Here is a 14316-nt window from a genome sequence, read left to right on the forward strand (position 1 = left end):
GTCGGTAGCAACATAAAAACACTTAAAGACACAACAAACCAGGGACCCCTCTTACCTGAGTTGCTACTTCAGGGGGTTCAACACAGCCGTGACTCTTGTCTTCAGAAAATCCCACCTTTTCAGCCAGGTGTGGTAAGGGATGGGGTTAGGGGTGGGGGGGAGAGAGATATTAAGAATGACATGGTGCTGTACCAGTAAAAGTACTAACAACAATAAATGTATGACACCATTCTAACAACCATTCCTGCAAAAAAAAAGCAAGCATGAACAGAAATCTTTGATTTGTGCAAAGAGTGAGCCGGCGTTTTCCTCCGCTGCCAGGACGCCGGATGAGATTCAGTTTTCCTCCTTTAATTAGGTGAGGTCTCCACACAGACATTGTTACAGGTAACAGGAACAATTACAGCAGAAGCATACGTAACTGAATGGGATATCGTGCAGAGACACAAGCATCTTTTTATTTGCACAGCATGTCTCTGTGGTTTCAATATGCTCTGGCTGTCTCTATGTCATATGATGTGTTTTGTCTCAAGCTGCTCGCCAGCCCTGCTAACCTACACACACAAATGCACATTCACACACACACACATACAGATACACACTCCCCCACCATTCCCACCTCCTTGCCTCCACCCTCCTATCACTCCTAAAATAGTCTGGAGAGAGGAATATTTACCCATCAAGCCTTGGAGCTGCTTCGGTTCGTACTCCTCCGTCCTCTGACAGAATCCCCCATAAGAGAATCTACCTCTCTCGTCCTCACCCCCTTCCCCTCTGTCCCTTTCTTCTGTCTCCACGTCTCGCCACTCTTCCTTCTCAGTCTCTCTTTCGTCTGTGTCCCAGCAGCCCATTCAGGAAGCCATCTTGTGTTTTTAATCAGGTTTTACATGAGCCCTCGTACGCACGTTCTCTCTCTTTCTCTCTCTCTCTCGATGCGTTTGCTCTCCCTCGCACTTCCCCCCTCCCTCCCCTGGCTGTCTCTCTTTCTCATATGCCACACATAAACACACGCACACACGCGCGCACAAGGGATCTTTTTTCTATGTGACTGCTATCACAGCTTCCTCCCACTCATGCAGTATTTTTTTCTCTCCTCCCACATATCTGATGTCCCCTACAGACAGCCCCCCCCCCCATCTCTAACAAAATATACACCCATGAACTAAAAGCACACACACAAATGTACAGAGCTCACTCGAGAGACGTCACATTACAGATAGCACACAAAGGCGGTCTGTCCACCAATCAGAGGACAGGCGAGGGCTCTGCTGCTAGGCTGAAAATGAAGGAGAGCAGGCTGGGGTGTGGAGAGGAAAAGTAGAAAGAGGAGGTTAAATACAAAAAACAGGCTTGTGTGTGTGTGTGTGTGTGTGTGCAGTGCAATAAAAGAAAGGCTGACATAAAGAGACAAAGTGAAGGTAGGTGGGAGGTGTGCATGTGTGTGCTTGGGTTGGGGGGGGGCTTCTCTCTATGCTTGTCAATTATCTCCTCGAACTCGCCTTCCCTAAACAATGCCTCTGGTATGTGGTATCGCTGTGCACCATCTGTGTTAGAGCTGCCTGCAATAACTGGACTGGACTTTGCAGCGGAAGCCCAGCATTCACATTCAGTCACACAGACCTTCTCGATGAGACCAACACAACAGGTCTGACGGGTGCAAAGCACGATTACTCAGCAGAACGCCTTCGGTGCTGACTCAGAAGAGCAACATCAAACGCTGCAGATTCTGGTTTTCCACGAGCACTGTTTTGGAATCTGTCCCAAAAAGGTTGACAGATGCGACTGTGTCGTCATGTATGTGAGCTGTAAAGCCAACACGTGGAACAACATGCCTTGATCTTACACTTTAGGGGACAAAACGCCACAAACTCACTTTGTTCTTTTAGATTATAGACATAAGAGTTCATGCTGTTGCATTCTGAGGGGTAAAAATAATCTGAATAGCAATTCTGGTTTTTCAGAGCATATACGCTGTACGCTGAGTGAGTTCAAGCCACAAAAGTGCAGATGAAATTTTGCTTTGTCTAGAACAACAATCTAGCAGCAGCGAGGATGCAATTTGTGTTTCTTTCCACTCAAGTCCACGAAAAAGAACGCTCGCAGAAGGAAGAAGCAGCGACCATAGAGCGGCGAGCGAAAGTCAGCGAAAGTTCAGGGAGGCCGGTGAAGACACAGCGGATGGAGCCCAGTTGGACATACGGCGAGAAGCTGACAGACTGTGTGAGAAGCGAAAAGGAGGGAGCTGAAGTGTGGCACGGTGAAGCAGGGCAGCCTCAGCGTGACGTAGCATTTTGTGGTGTCTGTCTGACACTCTTGTATGGCATGGGAAATCCCCGCCTCTGACGTAAGATGCACCACGTGTGTGTGTTAGTGTGTGTGTGTGTGTGATATTTATGTATGAGCGGAGGCGTGATTGTGGCGAGCTGGACTATGTGATCAGTTCTCTATTTGCTTTGTTACAGGTGGAATCAAGCAGTTGTAGATCTTCAGCCAGAGCTACTTACGGCTTCGTTGCCGTACAAACAGATAGAAGTAAAACTAACTCTGCTTAGAGATCATGCCGTTCATATCCTCTAAACTCCACTCATTGCCACATTACAATAAAGTGTCATGCCATAAACAAATGCAAAATAGCTAAAAATGTGAAGGGAAAAAAAAACTAGATGTTTTTCAACAGCTTTACAAATTAAACCTGAACATATCATATTCACTTGTATTTAGCTCCCCCAGAGACTCAGCTTTCAGCTTTTGCAGCCTCCAATCTGCTGACCTGATTGTTTAACCAATCTGCTTGGAAGGATATTTCAACAGTTCAGTTTAGATGACGGCCATATTCGAGCATCAATTTTCAACTTTTTCTAGATTTTCTCAATTTGATCTATGTCTGTATGTAGCTTGGATCTAAGTCATTCCAGCATAGATCTGGCTGAGCATTCGGGGTTGTTTCCTGTTTGAATGTGAACCCCTGCTTGTGAGTTTAAAGCTAGACTCGATTTAATCTGTGTATTACTGATACCTGTATGACAGAGGATTTATCTGTCTGGACTCCTGATTGCTGGAGCATCTCCAGATCTAACCATGTCCTGTAGCTGCTTCTGTGTTTACTGAAGTGTCGTCTGTTTCTTGGTAACTTAAACTTTGCCATACTCTTTACATTTTATTTCAATTCTAATAAAATATACTTTATTAATCTAAAAGGGAGATTATATGTTGTAACTCATATCAAAGGGATGCTGGTATAGAGGCAGGAAGGATGTCCTGTAGCGGTCTGGCTTACTGCTGATATTGACTAAAGACACTCTGTTTCTGTAAGACTGATGAAGACGACGCACAAGTTCGTCAATCAAGTGATTAATAGGATGTTTGTAGCTCAGTATTTGAACCTTGTTGAATAACGTTCTCTAACGATCCTCTGAGGCCTTCAATAAATGGACCAATATTGAGGTCAAAGTGCACAAATTTGGACTCTTATTTACAATTAAGTAACTTAATTATGCAGCTAACGGCAGAAATTTTGAAATTCAAGAGAGTAATTTTTCCTAAAGTGTTTTTTTTTTTTATCAAGCATGTAATTGAGAACCTTTGCCAATGCAATAAGGCCATTTAAATTTAAAATAAGAAAAATAAAATAGCAATAAAATATCTCAGGTGCATAATGGTGGAGTGTTGGCCAAGTGGTTAGAGCAGTGCGCCTGTGCTCTGATAAGGTTGCAAGTACACGGTTCGATCCCCACAGCCTGCACTCTGATTCCCTGAGCAAGACCCTTAACCCCACACTGCTCCCCAGGCGCCGCACAGTGGGGATGCAGAGCTAAATATCTCCAATGTGAGATCAATTAAGTTTAATTATTATTATTTTAAGAGTAGAAATATTCATTCGGTTGGCAGGTCATCTTATTCACCAAATAAAATGAATGGTAAATACATTTAATGTAAGAAAATTGTGCTTATCTTTTGTGCAGTATAACTGCATTAGATATCATTTAGGAGCATCAGACTACTGGGTAACAAGTGCAGTTGCACACCACACCTTTTAGATTTTCAACACCAAAAATGTCAAAACTATACATCATTTCCCTTCTGCTTCATAAACAATAACCTCAATAACCACATTAAGTTTGTAGTTCTAGCATAACTAAATGTGCAAGAATATGGTAAAAAAAAAAAGAAGTACTAATCAAGGCAGATTAGGCAACAGCCAGAGGAAATATTCTAATCTCTTGATTAAATTTCAGATTTTTATCTAGATTTATATATTTTTTCAGTTAAAATGGAAGAGAAATCTAAAATATTCTTATAGACACAGAGAATCTTTTGACATCTCAATTAATCCTCAAGTCAAACATTTTTTCCCCAACTAAAAACTGAATAGAAAAACTCATTCAACCTCCTCTCATTCATGCTCAGAATGTTTGAGCATTGATTTTGATAACATTACAATCTTAAAACTGCAGTGAGCTACAGAGCAGTTCTCACAGAAAAAGACAGAGAATGTGGGTGGCAAGCAGTGAAGAGCTTTGCTGTTGAATGCACACAGATGTCAGAGGTGGAAGGAAGCACCATGGGGGAAGGGATACAGATGTAAGCAACAAACCTAAGCACAGTTTTCAAGCAGTTTAAAAAACTTTTAACACTTGGTCCACTGTTTCAAAAATAGGTTTCATCTATAGCTTTTATGTCAGCCAAAGCTGAAACCCTGTCTAATGTTAATATTGTCACCAGTGCCTGTCTTCAGAGTCACTTTTCAGCCATGTGCAGCCAGAGAGGCACGAATGTGTGGCAAACTGCACACATGGATCCTATTTGGACAGTTGATTGGACCAATGACAAGCAGAACAACACCTGAAACAAAATAATGGTGTGTGGATGCACGGAAATCTTCAATGGATCTAGGGTTGCCCAGTATGAAATATCACAATTTTACTTTTTACTGCTATTGTCAGTTACATTATATTCCTCATCATCTCTTTCTCATCAGTGCTTCCATCAGTCTGTGAACTTTTTGAAGCATTTTGTTTAATGACATGCATCGGGTGTGAGTATCTGCTGCCGTGAAACTAATGTTAAATGAACTCAATGTATTTTGTGAATGTATCCTGTATTATCAGGATATATTATGCAGCCCAAAATGTATTCATTATAACAGCCGTACGAATAAACTACTGACAAACTAGAAGGCTCTCCACCTATATCTAAGTCAAAAGCCTTCAACAGTATTTATATATATATATATATATATATATATATATATATATATATATATATATATATATATATATATATATATATATATATATATATATATATATATATATAAAGAATGTCAAATTACATAACTTCTGCTAACTTTATCTTTATTGAAATCATGTAGCAAAAGCATGATAACAATCTGTAAACACCTACACACTTTACCACACCTTCAAAGTCAGACAGTTTCGTAAAATGAAGAAACTTTTAAGCTTCTGAACAGACAAGACCAGCCAAACTGGAAGAGCAATGCTAGGAACTAAGAGTGTGTTTTTGGGTAAATAAACTGCATCTTCCACTTCAACTTCAATATAAAATGTTTGCTCAAAGAGGTTTTTTTCAAGGTCACTTGGTGCACTTATTCTTTTGTACAAACATGAGTCAAACTCTCCTTTCTTATTACATTTTACAAAAGAGTTTTTGTTTTCTTGAAGTGATGAAACTGTTGTGCTTTGGTTTAATTAAGTGTTACTCTGAAAAACTTGATTTATGAATTATTTAGATGGAAAAAAAAAAGATGATTATCTATAACACAAATGTATTAAGCCCAAATTTTCAAATGATGAATCAGTTAGATGCAATAATGTGCTAGAAACAGATGCTTATCAAAAAGGAAAGAGAAAGAACCTAAGAAACAGGATGTAAGAAAAACATCAAACTCGACAGAAAGTCTGAAACCAACAGGATGTTCCAAATTTCTTACTTACAGACCAGAATGATTACTGCTGGAAAATTCAAGCTAATAGTGAAACATGTCAAACAAAAAAAGGGAAATGTTCCCTAATAGATGTTGTGCATGAATTTATGTGCAGAGAAGATGTGATGAGAAACAAACTGCCTGATGTGTAAATATGCCACTTATCCCTGCAGCTATCACCATGTTTTTTAAGGTCACGGTTTGGGAGGAGCCTCCATCTTTCTCAATTAAGAATCCTCCATGTTGTTCTTTTTCACCCTTTTTATGTGACAAGACAGTTATTCTCAGTTAATGTTGTTATTTGATTCTTTGTCGTGAATATGAAACTTTAAACCAGATAAATAAGTTTTATTCTCTATAATTACATTTTTCAGTAAATCATCTTTCATTCTTTCAGATGGGAATGTTTTCTTTGCCTAAGGAAAATAAATAAGCTTGTTTTCTAAGTATTTGGTCCTTTTGATATCCATTTGTAGTCTATTTTAACTTTTTTCTGCTGACCATCCACACTTCACCCTCTATCTTTGGTTTCACAGCCCATCCCCCGGTATTTAAGATGCTGCTGCACATACACATGCACACCTCCATTAAGGCAAAAGGAAAACACTTTAGAAACCCCACTCTCTCTCTCTCTGTGCTCCTTAACAGCCCTATATACACACACAGACACACACATACAAAACTGCATAAGGTTAACCCCCACCCTTATTGGAAACTGGAAAGGTCAAAGGACAAAGCACAGACAACTGCAGGAATTCTCCTCCGCTGCCGTTTGGTAGCCATCACAGCTCCAGCCATGCAAACACAGTTCTCTAAAACCACTATGAAAATACTCCAGTATATAGGAGGCATTAAAATACTTTCATTTATAAAATGTTGTTATAACTATTTATTTGCAGTGAGTGAAGCTGTAATTGTGTTATCTTATTCTGAACATTTGAAACCATGCCTGCAGTCCACACAGCCTTCTATGGCTGAATAAATGTGCTTGAGTTGGCAGGACTCCTGCCTCCATCTGCTCTGGTGCCACTAACTGTTACCAGAAGGTGGTTTGGTATGTTTTCCACCAGGAGGGAAAACTCCTATAATTATCAATACAAAACCTTTTTGTACAAGTTGATTTCTTCACATATAGGAGGGCTTTTACATTTACACGGTAGCAGCTTTGGCTCAGGCTCTGTAAATTCAGCCTGAAAAGAAGAAGCTCATCCTGACTCGCCAACAGGCAGCTGTGGAGCAGATATTGTTGATCTAAATGAACCTTTTTGAAGAGATGCAACTAGATGACTGGAACAATGTGGATAAGGAAACAGTAACCCCATTTACACTACCCTCTAAAAACCGATCCGGATCAGTTAACCGTGCAGAATTCCTTCCTACGACCATTTACACACCACGCTAGCACGGTTCCTCGCCTCCTAGTGGCGATCTACGGTACTACGGATCTATGGTAAGGCAGGGGCGGGGGAACATTTGCATTCACTGCGACACACACACAGACGACCTGGTTTCTGAGTATAAATCAGCCTTTAGGAGATGACACGGTCTGCTCATGCGCTCTTTGTTCTCTGAGAATGGAGCCTGAACTGCACCGCTCTGAGCCCTACTGATGAACTAGTACCATGTTAGCTTGGTTGGGTTGTGTCTGGCATGGTCCGGTTCATTTTTGCGTGCCATGCGTGTAAATGGGGCGACTGCTATCTCCAGGCATTCCATGACACATGCAAAGCACCATGGGTATAGCAGGGCTCGAAGTTAACCATCGCCCGATCGCCCGGGGCAAGTAGTTTTATTGTCGGGAGAGTACAAATTTCATTGTGCAATGATCGCAAAAAAAAAAAGATTTATCACTCAAAATTACTTTAAAATCACCGACCTTCGCTGAAAACGACCCACAAGCGTTGCCGGCGTCATCTTTGTTGTTTTGTACACATTCTCGCGTGATTTGAAAAAGCTGCGTAATTTTCCGCTAGATGGCGTGATTTTTCTCTCCTTGGGGAGAGAATTCTGCAGAGCAGCAGCTGGATGATGAATTTAATCTATACTATAATACACGCTAGATTAAAAATGATCAGTCAGGGATTAGGAAAATAATAATAATAATTGTATGCGCACAGTGTAAATATGTCTATCATATGGCAGTCTTCTGTACAGTGGTCATACATTAAAAAATGTTCATACATTTTTTTTTCTCGTAGACATTGGGGTGGTGCATTTAAATGCTATAGAGCTAAAAATTTTAAATTGGTGAGTAGTAGTAGTGTACGTTTTTAACCACACAAGTTTTTTCAGATTTTTAACATTAAAATTTATATTTTTCCAAGCACACAACAGTTTAAAGCAAAGTTTAGTTTGAGAAGAATGTGCAGGAAGGATTGAAAAGCATGTTAACACGGTAATGTAGGCTTGAGTTCATTATCTGACACTTGCATATACACACCAGGAACCTGTAAACTTACTGAATTACAAAAAACATTTAAAAAACAAACATGTTTCATTGATATATCTATAGAAAAATGTATATTAGGAACTATATTTATCAAACAATATACTGGGCAAGTAAAAATTGTTTCTGGGCAAATTACATGTAAAAGTCACTTGCCCCAAAGGGCAAGTGGTAAAAATCCTTAACGTCAACCCCTGTATAGGATTAAAATGTTCCAAGATCTCAAATTAAGAGTTTAGAACATTTTAGTGATATAGCTTCAAAAATGTTAAATGTTTTCATTTTTTTCTGTCTAACTACCCAATACTACCCAACCTCAGTTTGAATAGCTAAAATGTTGGTGAAGTTTACTAAACCATGTTTCCTGTTTACTCCAGGTCCCCTGAATAAATGACTAATGGCAGCTTCATATCATGAAAAGTTGAGAAAGAAATATTTTTGAATGATTGGTTAAATAATTAGCTAAAACTGGTGTATGTGGGTCAAATCTTGGATCAAGTTTTGATCTAATTAAGCAAACATCTGTACAGACAGTATTAAGCTCATCATACCTCGCTGGCATCGCCGTCACTCTGCCTCTTCTTCAGCTCCTCACATTTACGCTCCTTGCAGATCTGTTTGCCAGTCTTGCGGTTCAGACAGTTGCTGCAGGTACCGCAGTTCTCCTTGCGAAGACAGGGAACGCAGGCGCCACATTTCTTCCTCCTCTTCTTCTGGAGGTCAGCGATGGCCTCCAACGAAGACAGAGAGAAGAGTCCTGCTTGCTGGTGCTCGGCCTCGATGTATTTGCTCAGGGGAGATCTCTTTTCTGAACATTTTTGCAAATACAGAGACTGAGCCTCCTCTGCATCATACATGTCTTCCTGTGCCGACTTGGGTCTTGCTTTTGACCTGGGCATGATGACTCTCTTGTTTACAATTGCTCTAATGGAAAGAGACTACACACTGATAAAAACAATTTAGCTTAAAAAGGAGAATTTAAAATCCAAGCTGTGTTATTATCCACATTTCACTGCAACAACAGCTAAATGTCGGTCCTAAAAAAAAACAAAAAAGCGGAGGTGAAAAAACCTCTATCAGTCTGGATATTTAAAGAAAACTGGAAAGAGTCCCAGCCTTCTTAGCTGTGTGGGATTGTACCAGAAGAGTTGGCTTGGGTCTCATGTTGTCTTCCAGAAAAACACAAGAGCAAGGCAGTGGCCAGGGTGGCCCTGGAGGATCCCGCCGCTAACTTGGAGTCTGGATTCCATCTCTTCCCTTTGAAGAAAGGCTGGCAACCCCACCACGTTGTTGGGCACGCTGCTGGGGCTTCAAGGTATTGTCTTTCCAGGCTGTCTGGAAGTGTGCAGAGACCACAGAGAGACAAAGGAGTAAGAGAAAACGTTTTCTACTGAGACTAACCATGAAGAAGGAGCTGGTAGCATTGTTTTTCCATCACAGGATGCTGGGATACAGAATCTCTGTTGGTCACAGTCTAAACTGTATTTACCCTAAAAGCTTTAGTTTGAACCACCTCACAATGCAAACCCCTTTTGGCTGCTGTCTGGACATCGTCTGGTTTTAAAAAAACAGCTGTCAGGGCTTTGAATGTAGTTGGCTTACAGCCATGCAGCTCTACGTGCACGGTTCTAGAAGATATTGTGTTTCACTAGCGGAGCTCACACTTACGGGGTGGTTACAACTCCCTGAATGAAAGAGGGGGGGTGATAGGCTGATGCCAGGAACGGTCCCCTTTGTTTAAGGGGTCGCGCACTCCAGGCAACAATCAGCAAAGTGAATTGTGTGAAGAAAACCAAGCGTTTCCTTCCTAAAGCCTGGTTTAAAGTCTTTCCTTGTTTGGAATAATTTGTATGTAAGCCTGAGGAAGAACCACCTGGTTATTTCCAAACACTACGCCTTTGGTAAATAAAACCTGTTTACAAATAAAGAATGAGATATTTTTTTAAACATTTAATCTGTGTTTTTTTCAAAAACAATTAAATTAGGGATGAAATGAGTAAAAGTTGTTTTCATCATTGTCATTAATTAGAATTAAAGCTGTGGTTCATTTCCTCTCATTTTACATGTCATCAATATGAGCTGTAGAGTAATCCACCAAATGCACATCTCTATTTCGTTACCTTTTAACGACATTATCGTTAGAAGTTAACGAAAAGAAGGAACCTCAACCTTCCTCCTTCTCAGCCAGCTCCGCTCTATTTATTTCTGATCTGGTCTGATCCACCAAAGGTGTGTGGGGATAAAAAGTATAATTCCTATTTAAAATGGTCACATTTTTATTAGATCCTGATGTGACCAAGTTACATTTTTTTTTCTCTCTTTTCTTGCTTTTCAACTGTGAACATAAAATACACAAGTATGTTCAATGGAGAGATAGTATAAAAGCTTCATCCCTGCTTCACAAACCAGAATTTTTAAGTATTTAAATCATTCTCACATCAACTAGAAGGGATTCAGGTTATTTGACTGTAATTTATAAATAAAATTACTTTGCTGTGTTACGTTTTCATACTTTTATGCTCAACTCAAATGTTTCCATTACTGCTTTTTTACCGATACAAGCTTTCTTGGTAGATTATAAATTAGTTCGTCCATAAAAACAAAGCCTGCATTGATAACTGTAGAAAGCAGTAAGGGAAACACATGAAGATTGGTGTGATGGAGCAGTGCCAGGCCAACTGGAGCCGCTGGAAAATCAGCAAAATTTCCAACTTCCGATTTGGAAATTTCAATTTCAATGAAGCCAAAAGTCAGAATTACAAGTTCTGCATTAAAGATGAACGCTGTTTGCATAAACTTTCCAACTTTGACAGTTTGTAGCAGTTACTCATTGCATGCCTTGTTCAGGTAAAACCAATTTTTCCATGCTATAAACTTTATATATATATATATATATATATTAGTGTTGCACCGCTACCGATACCAGTATCAGGCGGTGCCCCAATACTGCACTAAAATGGTGGTATTGGTATCGGTACCAACAAATAGGGCACCGATACCATTTTTTGAGCCAAAAGTTTATTCAACTACACCGGAAAAAGTAACCTTACTCAAACTAAAAAAAAATGTATGTCCAGATATCACCTCTAAAATATTTGACTTCACAGAATCTGAAATGTTATCGCTTGTTATGACCTGATAATATTATGCTGATGTTAACAAATGATTTTCTGAACACTTTAGTTGATAAACCAAACATATATATTCACATTGGACCAACCTAATATACTTACTTTTAACTAAATTAACAAGACTTAATGTTTGCAAAAAATAATTTCCATTTCCCATCTTACAAACTCTATACACCCTGGAGAGGAAAGACTCCAGGTCGGGAATTAAACCCGCAACCTTCTTGCTGCAAGGCAGCAGTGCTAGCCACTGCACCACTGAGCCACTCTGTCACAGACGGGGACTTGGACTTTATCAAGTAGATATGACTCATGAATACATATATACATATTGAGAGACATCAAAAACTTTGTTTTGTGTCCCCTCTACATGTATTTAGTTCTGGTTGAATCAAACTTGATGTCTCAAAATCCAAAAAGAATGAGTTAGACAATCAAATCAATAATTTTATCTAGTTTAGAGTGAAAAGCATTAGTTTGAATGAACATGTTACACTTTTTTCAGTGTATTGTCACCCATTCCAGATAGGCAATAAAAAGTTCTACTGGATTCACTTTGTATTAGTCGTTCCTGCTTCACAAAGGTAGGCAGCAGCTTAAAAAAGCCATGATGGCAATTATTTTACATCCAAGTAGTATGCAGTTCTTCATATATACACAAACACATCAATTTCAAACAGATGGTATCAGTATTGTATCGGCATTGGCCAATACTGCACAGCCAGTTATCGGGTATCGGTATCAGGGCCAAAAAATCGCATCGGCGCAACACTATTTACAATACCATCATAATGGCAATCTCTACTGGCAAACCTCACCAGTATAAACTGTCTTACTCACTAAATTATCTTCAAATGACGTTCAAAGACTCTGTGCAGAAATACCAGAAGTTCATGGCTTTTAGGTCGTGATAAACATAGCAGCTATGGAGGGAGTGTGTCTAAGAATCAGAAGCATCTGTTTTTATCCATGTTGCTGTCTGTGTTTTTAATAAACAAACTCTGCTCTATCTGGACAGCTTTACTCAGTGATTTTCCCTCTGCTTTGTCGGTTGTTACTTTGTGTCCTTATCAATGTGGACCAATAGGGGCCAAAAAATGGCATCGCCGCAACACAGTCCAATGGTTTAGCATCATGATTTAAAGTTTATGCCTGTAGGTTTTTTACCTGCATCCTCTTGTCCATCGAGGCTTCCTCAGAACGAATAACAAAGTTACAAATGTGGTGGATTTAACACAAAACTGTTATCTGGACCAACATGTGTGGGGCCAGATAAACGCTGACTCAACGGTCGGGCCATTTAACCACAAACTGTAAATCACTAAAGCACGTGGTTACATCCGCGCGCGCGTGGAAAAGTCGGTAAGAGGCGCGCGACGCCACCTCCGTGCTGTCTGCTCCAAGTCTGCTACTGTTGTTATGATTACAGTTGGTCCACGTGCTTTCTGACAGAGACCCCGCAGGCAGGGGGGGGGGGGGGGGGTATGGCAAATACAGAACAAAGCAATGAGATAACACCCCCCCCCCCCACACACACACACACACACACACACACCCTCCCTTCAGACGTTACATTAGGATACCGCCTGTTATCAGCGCGCGGATACACAAAATCCAGTTAGAGATGTGAGTGAAGGCACGCGGCCCATTACTTCAGGTGACAAAAGCAACACTTTCAAACAACAACATGTTACTTTATCACAATAAAAGTTTTCACACTGACTCAGCAAAAAAATATACACTTTAATACATAAAATAACTTTAACCTAACATTTCCTGCCGAGGTTAATTGATAACATTGACAGACTAAAATATAAATTATTTATGTTTAAAAAACAAAAAAAAGAAAACCAAACTTACCAGCAAAGTTTCTGCTCCTCCTCAGTAAATAGTTTCACTCTGAATGAAATATTTCTGATAGACGCTTAAGAAATATTTAGTTGCGCTTCTTTTCAGCGCAGAGAGGAGTGATGAAGAAGGAGGCTGACAGAACTCTGACTGATCGATGCTCTGGGCAAGGCAGGGAGAGCAAAGGTAGAAAGTTTTGGAAGGGGTTAGGAAATTATGGAGAGGAGTCCAACCCGGTGGAGCAAATTAAGGGAGGAGGAGTGACGTCACAGGACGAGTAGCCCAGGGACCGAATGGCCCCATGTAAAAAAAAAAAAAAAAAAAGAATGGCCCCATGTGAGGGGAAGTGATGAAGCCACCGACAGATGATCAGAAAGAAGAGTCACGGAAGACCTTTGATGTGGTTGCTGATATCAGCGGAAAAGATAGGGTCTGTAACAGTGAACTGTGATGTCATGAGTGGGTTTCAATGTTTTTGCACCATGACGAGGGAGTGGCGCTTTTTCAGATCACAGGTCTCTCTGGACATGTAATGACTGGCTGTGGTCAGAGGAGGGGGTGTGCAGATTAAATACCACAGCATGGAGTCAGCACTGACAGCAGGGGCTGCATGTCTAAAAGCTACAGAGGCTTTAAACTACAGAAGAAAACTGTATAAGAGAGGGTGTCATTCAGATTTGGACAAATGATGGTAAAATGTGGCCCCCATTAAGAGAGTGAGATAATCTCACTCTGTAAATTAATAAAGCAAAATAAATATTAGAATGAGATCAGTGTCAGTGAGCATGTAGTTACTAATCTGTGATTTTAAGGTGTGTAAACAGGGCATTTCACAGACGCCTGGTTGTTATAATTACCCAGTTGGTGAAGAAGCCGCATTTATGTTGCCTTGTGTAAATAAAGGGAAGGAAAAAAACTGAACAAACAACAACTTTTAGGTATGGTGGAGG

General features: G+C 40.1%; 1 protein-coding gene across 3 annotated transcripts in view; it reads right to left on the reverse strand.

The window, feature by feature from the left end:
- tet3 (tet methylcytosine dioxygenase 3) overlaps window positions 1–13512 on the reverse strand; it is a 64739-nt gene extending 51227 nt beyond the window's left edge. The window contains exons 1-3 of one of the 3 annotated variants that reach the window (XM_038297056.1): window positions 13379–13512; window positions 8942–9725; window positions 56–115 (exon numbers count right to left, since the gene is read on the reverse strand). In XM_038297056.1, the coding sequence (XP_038152984.1) occupies window positions 56–115; window positions 8942–9289 (408 nt within the window). In that variant the 5' untranslated portion in view covers window positions 9290–9725; window positions 13379–13512. Of the gene's footprint in view, window positions 1–55; window positions 116–676; window positions 1064–8941; window positions 9726–13378 lie in introns of those variants that run through there. The other 2 variants (XM_038297057.1, XM_038297059.1) reach the window with 2 other exon arrangements.
- Between the last annotated feature and the right edge of the window lie 804 nt (window positions 13513–14316).

This window comes from Cyprinodon tularosa, unplaced genomic scaffold (genome assembly GCF_016077235.1).
Source record: "Cyprinodon tularosa strain WSP-4 unplaced genomic scaffold, ASM1607723v1 ctg380, whole genome shotgun sequence".
Taxonomy (NCBI): domain Eukaryota; kingdom Metazoa; phylum Chordata; class Actinopteri; order Cyprinodontiformes; family Cyprinodontidae; genus Cyprinodon; species Cyprinodon tularosa.